The 12,559-nt window shown below is 43.0% G+C and overlaps 1 protein-coding gene across 3 annotated transcripts in view; it reads left to right on the plus strand.

The window, feature by feature from the left end:
- LOC134347802 (E3 ubiquitin/ISG15 ligase TRIM25-like) overlaps positions 1 to 12,559 on the plus strand; it is a 46,511-nt gene that overhangs the window by 5,521 nt on the left and 28,431 nt on the right. For all 3 annotated transcript variants that reach the window (XM_063050250.1, XM_063050251.1, XM_063050249.1), the window contains exons 2-4: positions 944 to 1,039; positions 9,085 to 9,315; positions 11,356 to 11,378. In XM_063050250.1, coding sequence (XP_062906320.1) covers positions 944 to 1,039; positions 9,085 to 9,315; positions 11,356 to 11,378 — 350 coding nt within the window. The remainder of the gene's footprint in view (positions 1 to 943; positions 1,040 to 9,084; positions 9,316 to 11,355; positions 11,379 to 12,559) is intronic.

The following is a 12,559-nucleotide window of genomic DNA, read 5'->3' on the forward strand; positions in this document are numbered from 1 at the left end:
AGTGTGGAGGATCAGAGGGATCTTGGGGTCTGAGTCCATAGGACACGCAAAACTTCAGCACAGGCTGACTCTGTAGTTAAGAAGGCATATGGTGTATTGGCTTTCATCAATTGTGGGATTGAGTTTAAGAGCCAAGAGATAATGCTGCAGCTATACAAGTCCCTGGTCAAATCCCACTTGGAGTACTTTGCTCTGTTCTGGTCGCCTCACTACAGCAAGGATGTGGAAATTATTGGAAGGGTGCAGAGGAGATTTACAAGGAGGTTGCCTGGATTGTGGAACATGCCTTATGAGAATAGGATGAGTAAACTCGGCCTTTTCTCCTTGGAGCGACGGAGGATGAGAGGTAACCAGACAAAGGTGTATAAGATGATGAGATAGTCAGAGGCTTTTCCCCAGGGCTGAAATGGCTAGCACAAGAGGGCACAATTTTAAGGTGCTTGGAAGTAGGTACAGAGGAGATGTCAGGGGTAAGTGACACCGGCAATGGTGGTGGAGGTGGATACGATGGGGTCTTTTAAGAGACTCCTGGATAGGTACATGGAGCTTAGAAAAATACAGGGCTATGGGTAACCCTAGGCAATTTCTAAAGTAAGTACATGTTGGGCACACCATTGTGGGCCGAAGGGCCCGAGTTGTGCTGTAGGGTTTCTATGGGAGGAAGCTGGAGCACACTGGGGGGGAAAAAAACCCACGCGGTCATGGGGAGAATATTCAGACTCTTTATAGGCAGCGGTGGGAAATGAGCCCTGGCCTCCAGTACTGTAAAGAGTGGTGCTAACCACCCTGCTACCATGTTGCCCTAACCTTGTAACTGTATCTCTTCATTTAAGATCACCCTGCCACTTCCCATCTGAGGCAAGTATTGGTGAAGTCCTTTATTGTTTTCTGAATTCTTTATGGCCATGCACTTTTTGAAGCTTTTCCATTATTATTGTTCTAGGGGAAACTAAACAGAGAGGTGCAGAACCTTGGTACATTTCAGAGCAATTGGACAAGTGAACAGCAAAATCTGCAGATGTACGAAAATGAACTAAAGGTAAGAATCATTGCATGCAATTGTATACGGAGATGATGTGCTTCCATACTGGGAAATATCCCATAAAACTATAAATCCATAAAACATACAAGCATAATTAGGCTATTTTCCCCATTCAGTGTGTTCCATCTCCTGCCTTCTACCTGGGACCTCTCCTGGTCCCTTAATTTCACCTCCCTGAACAAGAAGTCACAATAGGGCCTCTACTTCCTAAGGAGATTGAGGCTACCCCCCACCCCCATTTTACAGGAGCACCATTGAGAGTGCCTGACAAGCTGTATCTCCAGCTGGTATGGGAGCAGCTGAACATTGGACAGGGTGTCCCTGCAAAGGAATGTGGGAACAGCTGAGAGGATCATAGGGGTCTCCCAATCATCCATCAGAAACATTTACCAGGAGTGCTACATAAGCAGAGCTCTTAGTGTTATGAAGGTTCCCACCCATCCATCCAGCATCCTCTTTGACTTTCTAACGTCAGGCAGGAGACTCCGATGCATTAAAAACAAGAATGGTCAAGATGAGAAACAGTTTCTTCCCTCAGACCATTAGGCTTCTGAACTCCCTGCCGCATCGCCTTCAAAGTGTCACTGGCTAATCTGTTCCTTACAATATTTAATTTAGACACTTTATTTGGTTATTTTGTGTGATTCATCTGTGGATGTTATCCATACCTTCATAAGTTATTGTTTAATGTGTGCTACTGTGCATTACATCGTGGTTTGGAGAAATGTCTTGTTTCTATATACAATATATGGTTATATATGTTATATACATGTATATAGTTGAATAACAATAAACTTGACTCGATTACCTTTGATGCCCTCACTAATCAAGAACCTATTAACTCGGTGTCTGCTACTGAAACCACCCCGTCTGACAACCAACAATCATTCCACCGTCAGAGTCATTTAGATCACATTTCTTCCCCATTCTGATGTTTGGTCTGAACAACAACTGAACCTCTTGACCCTTTCTGGATGCTCCTATGCATTGAGTTTCTGCCACATGACTGACTGATTAGATATTTGCAATAACAAGCCAGTGTACAGGTATTCCTAATAAAGTGGACACTGAGTCTATATCCAATGACTTGGCCTCCACAGCTGTCTGTGGCAATGAATTCCAAAGATTCACCGGCATCTGGCTATAGAGGTTCCTCCTCATCTCTGTTATTAAAGGACAAATATGTTTCTTAACTGTGTTCAGGAAAGTTTACTTAATCAGTACGTTAAAGTCCCGACGAGAGTGTGTGATACTTGCTGTTAGGGAATGAGCCAGGGTTTGTGGAATGAGGTAGGGTGACAGAAGTTTGTACTGGGGAACTCTTTGCATCCAGTGACCACAATGCCATTGGTTTCAAAGTCAATATACCAAAAAAAAATAGGTCTGGTATGCAGATTGAGATTCAAAATTGGTGAAAGGCCAATTTTGATGGTATTAGAAAGGATCTGGCAAGTGTGGATTGAGACAGGCTGTGTTTTCTGGTCAAGGTGTATTTGCTTCAAAAGAAACACTTTGAGAGTAGAAAGCTTGTATGTGCCTGTCATATGAAAGGTAAAGAGAACAGACGTAGGGAACCTTGCTTTTCATGAGATAATAAGGTGCTGGTTAAGAAAAAAAGGAAGCGCATAACTGGTATAGGCAGATAGGAACAAATGAGGTCCTTATGGAATATAAGAAATGCAAGAGAACACTTAGAAACATAGAAAACCTACAGCCCAATACAGGTCCTTCGGCCCACAATGCTGTACTGAACATGTATTTACTTTAGAAATTACCTAGGGTTACCCATAACCTTCTATATTTGAGAAGGAAATCAGGAGGGCTAAAAGGAGCCATGAGACTGCCCTAACAGGCAAGGTAAAGGAGAATCCTATCGTATTCTACAGATATGTTAAGAGCAAAATGATTGCAAGGGATAAAATTGGTCCTCTTGATGATCAAAATTGTTCTCCATGTGTGGATCCAAAAGAAATGGGGGAGATCTTTTTTGCATCTGTACTTACTCAGGAGATGGACAGAGAGTCTAGAGAAGTGAGGCAAAGCAGCATCAACTTCTTGGGCCCTATGTAGATTACAGCGGAGGAGGTGTTTGTTGTCCTGAGGTATATCAGGGTGAATAAATCCCTAGGGCCTGACAGGGTGTTCCTGCGGACCCTGTGGCAGGCAATTTCAGAAATTGCTGGGGCCCTAGCAGAGATATGTCAATCATCCTTCGTGACAGGTGAGTTACCAGAATGTTAGAGGATAGCTAATGCTGTTCTGCTGTTTTAGAAAGGCTCTGAAAATAAACCAGGAAATTGTACGCAGGTCACAAGATCACAAGACAAAGGAGCAGAAGTAGGCCATTCGGCCCATCGAGTCTACTCCACAACGAGCTAAACTATTCTCCCATCTAGTTCCAATTTCCAGCTTTTTCCCCATAACCCTTGATACCCTGACTAATTAGCTACCTATCAATCTCCACCTTAAACACCCTCAATGATCGGGCCTCCACAGCTGTATGTGGCAATGAATTCCATAAATCCATGACCCTCTGGCTAAAAAAATTCTCCTCATCTCTGTTTTAAATGGGTACCCTCTAATTCTAAGACTGTGGCCTCTTGTCCTGGACTCACCCACCGACGGAAACAGCCTTTCCATATCTACTGTGTCTAACCCTTTAAACATTCAAAGTGTTTCTATGAGATCCCCTCTCATTCTTCTATACTCTAATGAATACAGTCCAAGAGTCGACAAATGCTCCTCATATGTTAGCCCCTGCATTCCAGGAATCATCCTCGTAAATCTTCTCTGAACTCTCTCCAACATCAGTACATCTCTTCTAAGATAGGGGGCCCAAAACTGCACACAGTATTCCAAATGAGGTCTCACTAATGCCCCATAGAGCCTCACCAACACCTCCTTATTCTTATACACTATTCCTCTTGAAATGAATGCCAACATAGCATTCGTTTTCCTTACTGCCGATCCAACCTGGTGGTTAACCTTTAGGGTATCCTGCACGAGGACCCCCAAGTCCATTTGCACTTCTGATTTTTGAATTTTCTCTCCATCTAAATAATAATCTGCCTGATTATTTCTTTGTCCAAACTGTACAATCGTATATTTCTCAACGTTGTATCTCAGCTGCCATTTCTTTGCCCACTCTCCTAAACTGACCAAGACTCTCTGCAACCTTTCCATTTCTTCAACACTTCCTGCTCCTCCACCTATCTTCGTGTCATCCGCAAACTTAGCCACAAAACCATTTAATCCATAATCTAAATCATCGATATACATTGTAAAAAGAAGCGGCCTCAACACCGACCCCTGCGGAACGCCACTAGTAACCGGCAACCAATCAGAATAGGATCCCTTTACTCCCACCCTTTGCTTTCTGTCTATCAGCCAATGCTCCACCCATTCCAATATCTTTCCTGTAATTCCATGGGCTCTCATCTTATTAAGCAGCCTCTTATGCAGCACCTTATCGAAGGCCTTTTGAAAATCCAAATACACAACGTTCACGGCCTCTCCCTTGTCAATCTTATTTGAGATTACCTCAAAAAGTTCCAATAGGCTGTCGAGGCAGGATCTTCCTTTCATGAAACCATGCTGACTTGGGCCTATCTTGTCATGCATCTTGAGGTATTTCATAACCTCGTCCTTGAGGATCAACTCCAATAACTTCCCAACTACCGATGTCAGACTAATAGGTCTGTAATTTTCTTTTTGCTGCCTCCCTCCTTTCTTAAACAGCCGAACTACATTTGCGACCTTCCAGTCCTCCGGAACCATGCCAGAGTCAATTGATTCCTGGAAGATCATTTCCAATGCCTCCACAATCTCCAAAGCCACCTCCTTCAGAACCCATGCGTGCACCTCATCCAATCCGGGAGACCTATCTATTCTTAGTCCATTTAGCTTCCCAAGCACTTTCTCTCTAGTAATCTTGACTGTACCTAATTCTATTCCCTGAGACCTCTGGCTATCAGGTATGTTGCTAATATTTTCCGCTGTGAAGACTGATGCAAAATACTCATTTAGTTCCTCTGCCATCTCTGTGTTACCCATTATAATTTCTCCAGCATCATTTGCAACCGGTCCTATATCTACCCGTGTCACTCTTTTACTCTTATATTTTAAAAAAAACTCTTAGTATCCTTTTTTATGTTAATTGCCAACTTCCTTTCATAATTCACCTTTTCTTTCCTAATGAAAGGTCAGCCTGACATCAATATTGGGAAAGTTATTGGAAGCTATTCTAAGGGACCAGATATATGAATATTTGGATAGACATGGACTAATTAAGGATAGTCAGCATGGCTTCCTGCATAGTAGGTCCAATCTTAAAGAGTTTTTCAAAGAAGTTACCAGGTATGTTGATGAAGGCAATGCAGTGGATGTTATCTACATGGACTTTAGCAAGCCAGTTGACAAGGTCCCGAATAGGAGGTTGGTCAAGAAGGTTCAGTCATTCAGCATTCAAGGTTAGGTAGTAAATTGGATTAGACATTGGCTTTGTGGGAGAAGCCAGAGAGTGGTAGTCAATAGTTGCCTCTCTGACTGGAGGCCTGTGACTAGTGGAGTGCCGTAGGGATTGGTGCTGGGTCCATTGTTGTTTGTCATCTATATCAATGATCTGGATGATAATGTTTTTAACTGGATCAGTAAATTTGCAGATGACGGATTGGGAGTGTAGTAGACAGTGAGGAAGGCTATCATGGCTTGCAGCAGGATCTGGACCAGCTGGAAAAATGGCACATGAAGGTTTTGCCCTTTGGTTGGACTAACCAGGATAGGCCTTACACTGTGACCAGGAGGGCACTGAGGAGTGCGATTGAACAGAGATCTGGGAATACAGGTCCATAATTAATTGAAAGTGGCATCACAGGTAGTTAGGGTGTTAAAGAAAGCTTTTGGAACAGTGGCCTTCATAAATCAAAATATTGAGTGCAGGAGATGGGATGTTATTTTGAAGATGTGCAAGATATTGGAGAGGCCTAATTTGGAGTATTGTGTGCATTTTTGGTCAGTACCCACACGTAAGGAGTAAATAAATGAAACCCCCAGTTTCCTCGGCTGCGTTAGTCTGGGGAAGACACTCTCCAGGCCTGCCAAGCTGGTGAGATCGAGACGCTCTCCCATCCCGAACCCCGGTTCATGTGGATGCTGTGTCATTTGCTACCCTTTTAGGAATTTATGCCACAAAATAACAGACAGTACACTGCTTACAATTAAAGGGATTATATTTATAAATCTTAATTTAATTAAAGGGTTAGTAAAGAAAAACAAAAAAGAAAGGGCCTATTTTAATTAAAAATCAAATGTGCACAAGTTGGAGCTCACCTTGTACTTCTCTGTCACTCACGTGCTGTGGGCCTCGGTCTGCGTGAAAGCACACACCACCTTCCGAACGTCGCTCACAATCCATTTTGAGCAAACATGTCTCCCACCAGGTCATATCCTATGACCAGTTCTCCCCAGCGTCTTCTCTCTCTATCTCCCGCCGAACAAAAGGAAAAAACCTCAAGCCAACCTTGGTGTCCCTCACCAAGTAAACCTCCCCCTAATTGGATGGCACACATTCCACATCATCCCTTATCTTCAACAGTAACCCAAACAGGCTGAGAGTAGAACAGACTGCTCTAGAACTGTTAGATGAAATACCTACAGCATAGCAGTAAGGATGTGAACCAGGACATTACATAAGTTTGAAAGATTACAGAGAAAATTTACAAAGCTGTGGCCAGGTCTGGAGTTCCTGAGTTATAAGGAAAGATTGAGATAGGTTAGCACTTTCGGAATGTAGAAGATTGAGAGGAGATTTGATAGAGGTATGCAAAATTATGAGGGATATATTTTGAGTAAATGCAAGCAGGCTTTTTTCCACTGTGGTTTCCGTTGAGGGTAGGACTACAACTAGAGGTCATGAGTTAAAGGTGAAAGGTGAAAAATTTAAAGGAAACATGAGGGGAAACTACTTCACTCAGAGCGTCATGAGAGTGTGACATGAGCTGCCAACATAAGTGGTGCATGTGAGTTCGATTTCAACATTTAAGAGAAGTTTGGACAGGTACGTGGATAGTAGAGGTTTGGTAGGCAAGGTCGTAGTGGAGTAGGTAGGACTAGGTGGGCCGGTGGGCTTGTTTCTATGCTGTACATTTCTATGACTCTGGGACATACTCTGAGGCTGTGCATTGTGGTCCTAGACTCTTCCATAATTGGAAACATCCTCTCCACGTCCATTCTATCTAGGCCTTTCAATATTCAGTAGATTTTCCTTGGAGCAAAGGAGGTTGAGGGTGATCTAATAGATGTTTATAAAATCCATAAGATATAGGAGCAGAAGTAGGCTATTTGGCCCATCGAGCCAAACCATCCCCACTCCCTGCCTTCTCCCCATACCCTTTGATGCCCTGGCTAGTCAAGAACCTATCTTTCTCTGCCTTAAATACACCCAATGATTTGGCCTCCACAGCCACTCATGGCAACAAATTCCACAGATTTACCACCCTCTGACCAAAGTAATTTCTCTGCATCTCTGCTCTAAATGGACGTCCTTCAATCCTGAGGTCGTACCGTTTTGTCCTAGATTCCTCTACCATAAGAAATAACTTTACCATATCTAATCTGTTCAGGCCTTTTAACATTTGGAATGTTTCTATGAGATCCCCTCTCATTCTCTTGAAATCCAGGGAATACAGCCCAAGAGCTGCCGGGTGTTCCTCATACGGTAACCCTTTCATTCCTGGAATCATTCTTGTGAATCTTCTGAACCCTCTCCAATGTCAGTATATCCTTTCTAAAATAAGGAGCCCAAAACTGCACACAATACTCCAAGTGTGGTCTCACGAGTGCCTTATAGAGCCTCAACATCACATCCCTGCTCTTATATTCTATACCACCAGAAATGAATGCCAACATTGCATTCATCATCTTCACAACCGACTCAACCTGGAGGTTAACCTTTAGAGTATCTTGCACAAGGACTCCCATGTCCCTTTGCGTCTCTGCATATTGAATTCTCTCCCCATCTAAATAATAGTTTGCCCATTTATTTCTTCCACCAAAGTGCATGACCGTACACTTTCCAACATTGTATTTCATTTGCCACTTCTTTGCCTATTCCCCTAAACTATCTAAGTCTCTCTGCAGGCTCTTTGTTTCCTCAACACTACCTGCTCCTCCACCTAACTTTGTATCATTGGCAAATTTAGCCACAAATCCATTAATCCCATAGTCCAAATCATTGACATACATTGTAAAAAGCAGCAGTCCCAACACTGACCCTTGTGGAACTCCACTGGTAACCAGCAGCCAGCCAGAATAGGATCCCTTTATTCCCACTATCTGTTTTTTGCTGATCAGCCAATGCTCCACCCATGCTAGTAACTCCCCTGTAATTCCATCAGCTCTTATCTTGCTAAGCAGCCTCATGTGTGGCACCTTGTCAAAGGCCTTCTGAAAATCCAAGTACACCACATCTACTGCATCACCTTTGTCTACCCTGCTTGTAATTTCCTCAAAAAATTGCAGTACGTGAGTCAGGCAGGATTTTTCTTTCAGAAAACCATGCTGGCTTTAGTCTAGCAACACACATCAAAGTTGCTGGTGAACGCAGCAGGCCAGGCAGCATCTCTAGGAAGAGGTACAGTCGACGTTTCAGGCCGAGACTCTCGCTCTTGCGCTCTCTCTTGCTTTTCCCTCAGTCACTCTCAAAAAAATTGATTTCCGTGATATTGTATATAATTTGCAAGCATCAGGGAGCCACTATTAATATGCGGGAGACTCCCGGAAGTTCCGGGAGAGGTGGGATGTCTGCGCATGGTCACAGGGTGAATGTACAAACCTTCTTTCACAGGATGCCAGAAATGAACTCGGTACTCTGACACTCTGAGCTGTAATGGTGTGGCACGAACAGCTATTTTACCGTGGCATATTTATCTACATTGATTGACGCAGATTTTTTCTGAGGATAGGGCAACCAGGAAACTGAAGGTTAAGGTCAGAGATGAAAGCTTTAAGTTAAAGTTTCTGTTCTTGCTCTGGTGAATTTTCAGAAACACAGTGAGAAGCTGAAGAGAACATTGTCGAATGAGTACTCCAAATGGAGGAAGAAGTTGGAAGAGGATGAAAAGTCAGCACTGGAGAAGATCGACACAGAGAAGAACCGAGTGATCTCCCAGATCAAGATCTGCTCAAATTCACTGAGGGAAAAGATTGAAAAAATTCAAACATTAGACAAAGAAATGAAGGATCAAGAGCACAAGGATCCTCTTTCATTTATTGAGGTACTCAATGTAGTTCATTTTGATTCTCCCAGACAACCTCTCCCAGTATGTAGAACATTGAATATGACAGCACAGTACAGGCTCCACAGCCCTCAGTGTTGTGCTGACCTTTTAACTTACACTAACATCAATCTAGCCCTTCCTTCCCACATAACCCTTCATTTTTTAATCATCCATGTGCCTATCTAAGACCTTCTTAAATGCCCCTAATGTATCTGTCTCTAACACCACCCCTGGCAGGGTATTCCATGCATGCAACTCTTCCTGTGTAAAAAAAAACAACTTATCTCTGACATCCCCTGTATATTTTTCTCCTATCAACTTATAATTATGCCCCCTCATATTAGCCATTTCCACCCTGCAAGAAAGTCTCTGGCTGTCTGCTTGATCTTTGGCACTTAATATCTTGTACACTAGATAAATAGATGAATAGGAGGGTAGATAGTTGTGTAGATAGGTAGGGCAATAGAAGAATAATAAGTTAGTGGTCAGAGATTCTCACTGCTGCCATTAGGAAGAAGAGTCAGGAGCCTCAGAACCTAAACCACCAGGTTCAGGAACAGTTATTAACTCTCAACCATCAGACTCACGACCCAGAGGGGATAACTTTACTCAATTTCACTTGCCCCATTATGGAAATATTCCCACAACTAATTTTGTTGTTATTCATCCATCATCGTCAATGAAGACCTCGACACCATTAAAAATGATGATGATAGTGTCGAGACTAGTGCTTGATTTGGATTTAAGTGAGGGAGAGTTGCGCAGCGTCAGCCTCTCTCTCTTCCTAATTCCCATCTGGATCCAGTGGCAAGACAAGAGTCGAGACTTCCTAAACCTCATGTATGCTGCCTTCTTCCACCTGACTAGATTTTCCACCTCACTTGTCACCCATGGTTCCTTCACCCTACCATTCTTTATCTTCCTCACCGGGACAAATTTATCCCTAACATCCTGCAAGAGATCTCTGAACATCGACCACATGTCCATAGTACATTTCCCTGCAAAAACATCATCCCACTTCACACCCGCAAGTTCTAGCCTTATAGCCTCAGAATTTGCCCTTCCCCAATTAAAAATTTTCCTGTCCTCTCTGATTCTATCCTTTTCCATGATAATGTTAAAGGCCAGGGAGCGGTGGTCACTGTCCCCCAGATGCTCACCCACTGAGAGATCTGTGACCTGACCCGGTTCGTTACAAGATATATATATCTTGTAATTTATAGATTTTTATTAGTATCTATTCCAATGTACTCCTGCTGCAAAACAAATTTCATGTCATATGCTGGTGATATTAAACCTGATTCTGATTGTCACTTTATGCACAGATGCAATGAGAAGCTTACTTGCAGCATTAGGATCTTCCTCATGAAAATCATAAATTAAGCAAAAATTATACATTTTTTACAAGAAAAGTACAGAAATAGAACAAAAGGAAAAACAAAACCCATTTTAGTGTAGTGATCAGAGCTGTTACACTACTGCTACCCATTACACTGCTGGCATTTAGGGCAGATGTGAAGGTCCTTCGTTTCTGGCAGTATTCAGGGCTTCCTGCATCATGTTAGTAGCTCGGTTTTCACCACTGTCAGTCATGCAAGTTCGGGGTGGAGACACAGAAATACCGTTACACTCAGAAGTAGAAGGATTCTTCATTGCTGTTTCTGTAACAATTTTATTTTACTATCAGCCAGGGTTGTTAGCCCTGAGCTGAACACCTGAACCCGGAGGACTGGTGGACCACTCTTAGTCTGGCCTCTACCCTTTGACCTGTTTGGCATGGGTGACGCTACCAAGAGCCAAAGCATAAAGCCCTGACTCCAGCCAACAAGCTCTTAGGATCATTGAGGCACGCAAGCCTTTAAACCCTTAAGGTTGATAAGGTTGGCGAAAAGTGGTTATAGTGTGGCTAGGTTGATGGTGTGATTAGGGTTTTGCCAATTCATTCAAGAACTAAATAGCAAAATGCTGGAGGAACTCTAAACTGCCGCCCATTTATTTGAATTTGTGTTCATTGATTTCTTCTGTTTTATTTAACAGGATGTGAAGCAGCTTCTTTTAAGGTGAGACTCAGATACACTGGCTCTGTTTCCAACTGGGCACTTCATTATGTGGGAGAGGAGTTCAGGGAGACATTGGTTGGGACAAGAAATCCATTTAGTGACATTACTAATCTCCTGGATGGAAACACACAGTGAGGGCCCACCACACTACTTCTGGACTGAGCAAGGCTTGAGTTTTATATTCCTCCTTATGTAGTCATCACCACTTCTCTTCTGGCCTGATAGTCTGAGCCTGAAAAGTCTGCTATTTGTTCCCTTCCACAGGTGCTGCCTGACCTGATGTGTTCCTCACTCAACACTCAATGTTTTAGGAACAGCTTCTTTCCCTCTACATCAGATTTCTAAACATTACCCATTTGCCCATAAACACTGCCACATTATTTCACTCATTTTTTCACTATTTATCTATTTGGGTTTTTTTTTAAGAATAAGAATTAGAATTTATGTTATTTCTTACATCCACCTCACAACATGAGGGAGTAAAAATCTTTATGTTGCGTCTCTGTCGCGATGTACAAGCAATGAGGAAGGGAAATGTGGGAGGATATTGCTCAGACACCAAGATTGTATATGTAATTGTTCTGTATACATGTATGTACAGTCAGACACAGTGTACAGTCAGATATGCAATTCAATCAATGTGTATTGATACATCTGATACACCAGATTGATTCCTGGGATGGCAGGTCTTTCATATGAAGAAAGACTGGATGAACTGGGCTTGTACTCGTTGGAATTTAGAAGATTGAGGGGGGATCTGATTGAAACGTATAAGATCCTAAAGGGATTGGACAGGCTAGATGCGGGAAGATTGTTCCCGATGTTGGGGAGGTCCAGAACGAGGGGTCACAGTTTGAGGATAGAGGAGAAGCCTTTTAGGACCGAGATTAGGAAAAACTTCTTCACACAGAGAGTGGTGAATCTGTGGAATTCTCTGCCACAGCAAACTGTTGAGGCCAGTTCATTGGCTATGTTTAAGAGGGAGTTAGATATGGCCCTTGTGGCTACAGGGGTCAGGGGGTATGGAGGGAAGGCTGGGGCAGGGTTCTGAGTTGGATGATCAGCCATGATCATAATAAATGGCGGTGCAGGCTCGAAGGGCCGAATGGCCTACTCCTGCACCTATTTTCTATGTTTCTATCTGATGGCCTGGTGAAAGAAGCTGTCCTGGAGCCTGTTGA

Source organism: Mobula hypostoma, chromosome 6 (genome assembly GCF_963921235.1).
Source record: "Mobula hypostoma chromosome 6, sMobHyp1.1, whole genome shotgun sequence".
Lineage (NCBI taxonomy): Eukaryota > Metazoa > Chordata > Chondrichthyes > Myliobatiformes > Myliobatidae > Mobula > Mobula hypostoma.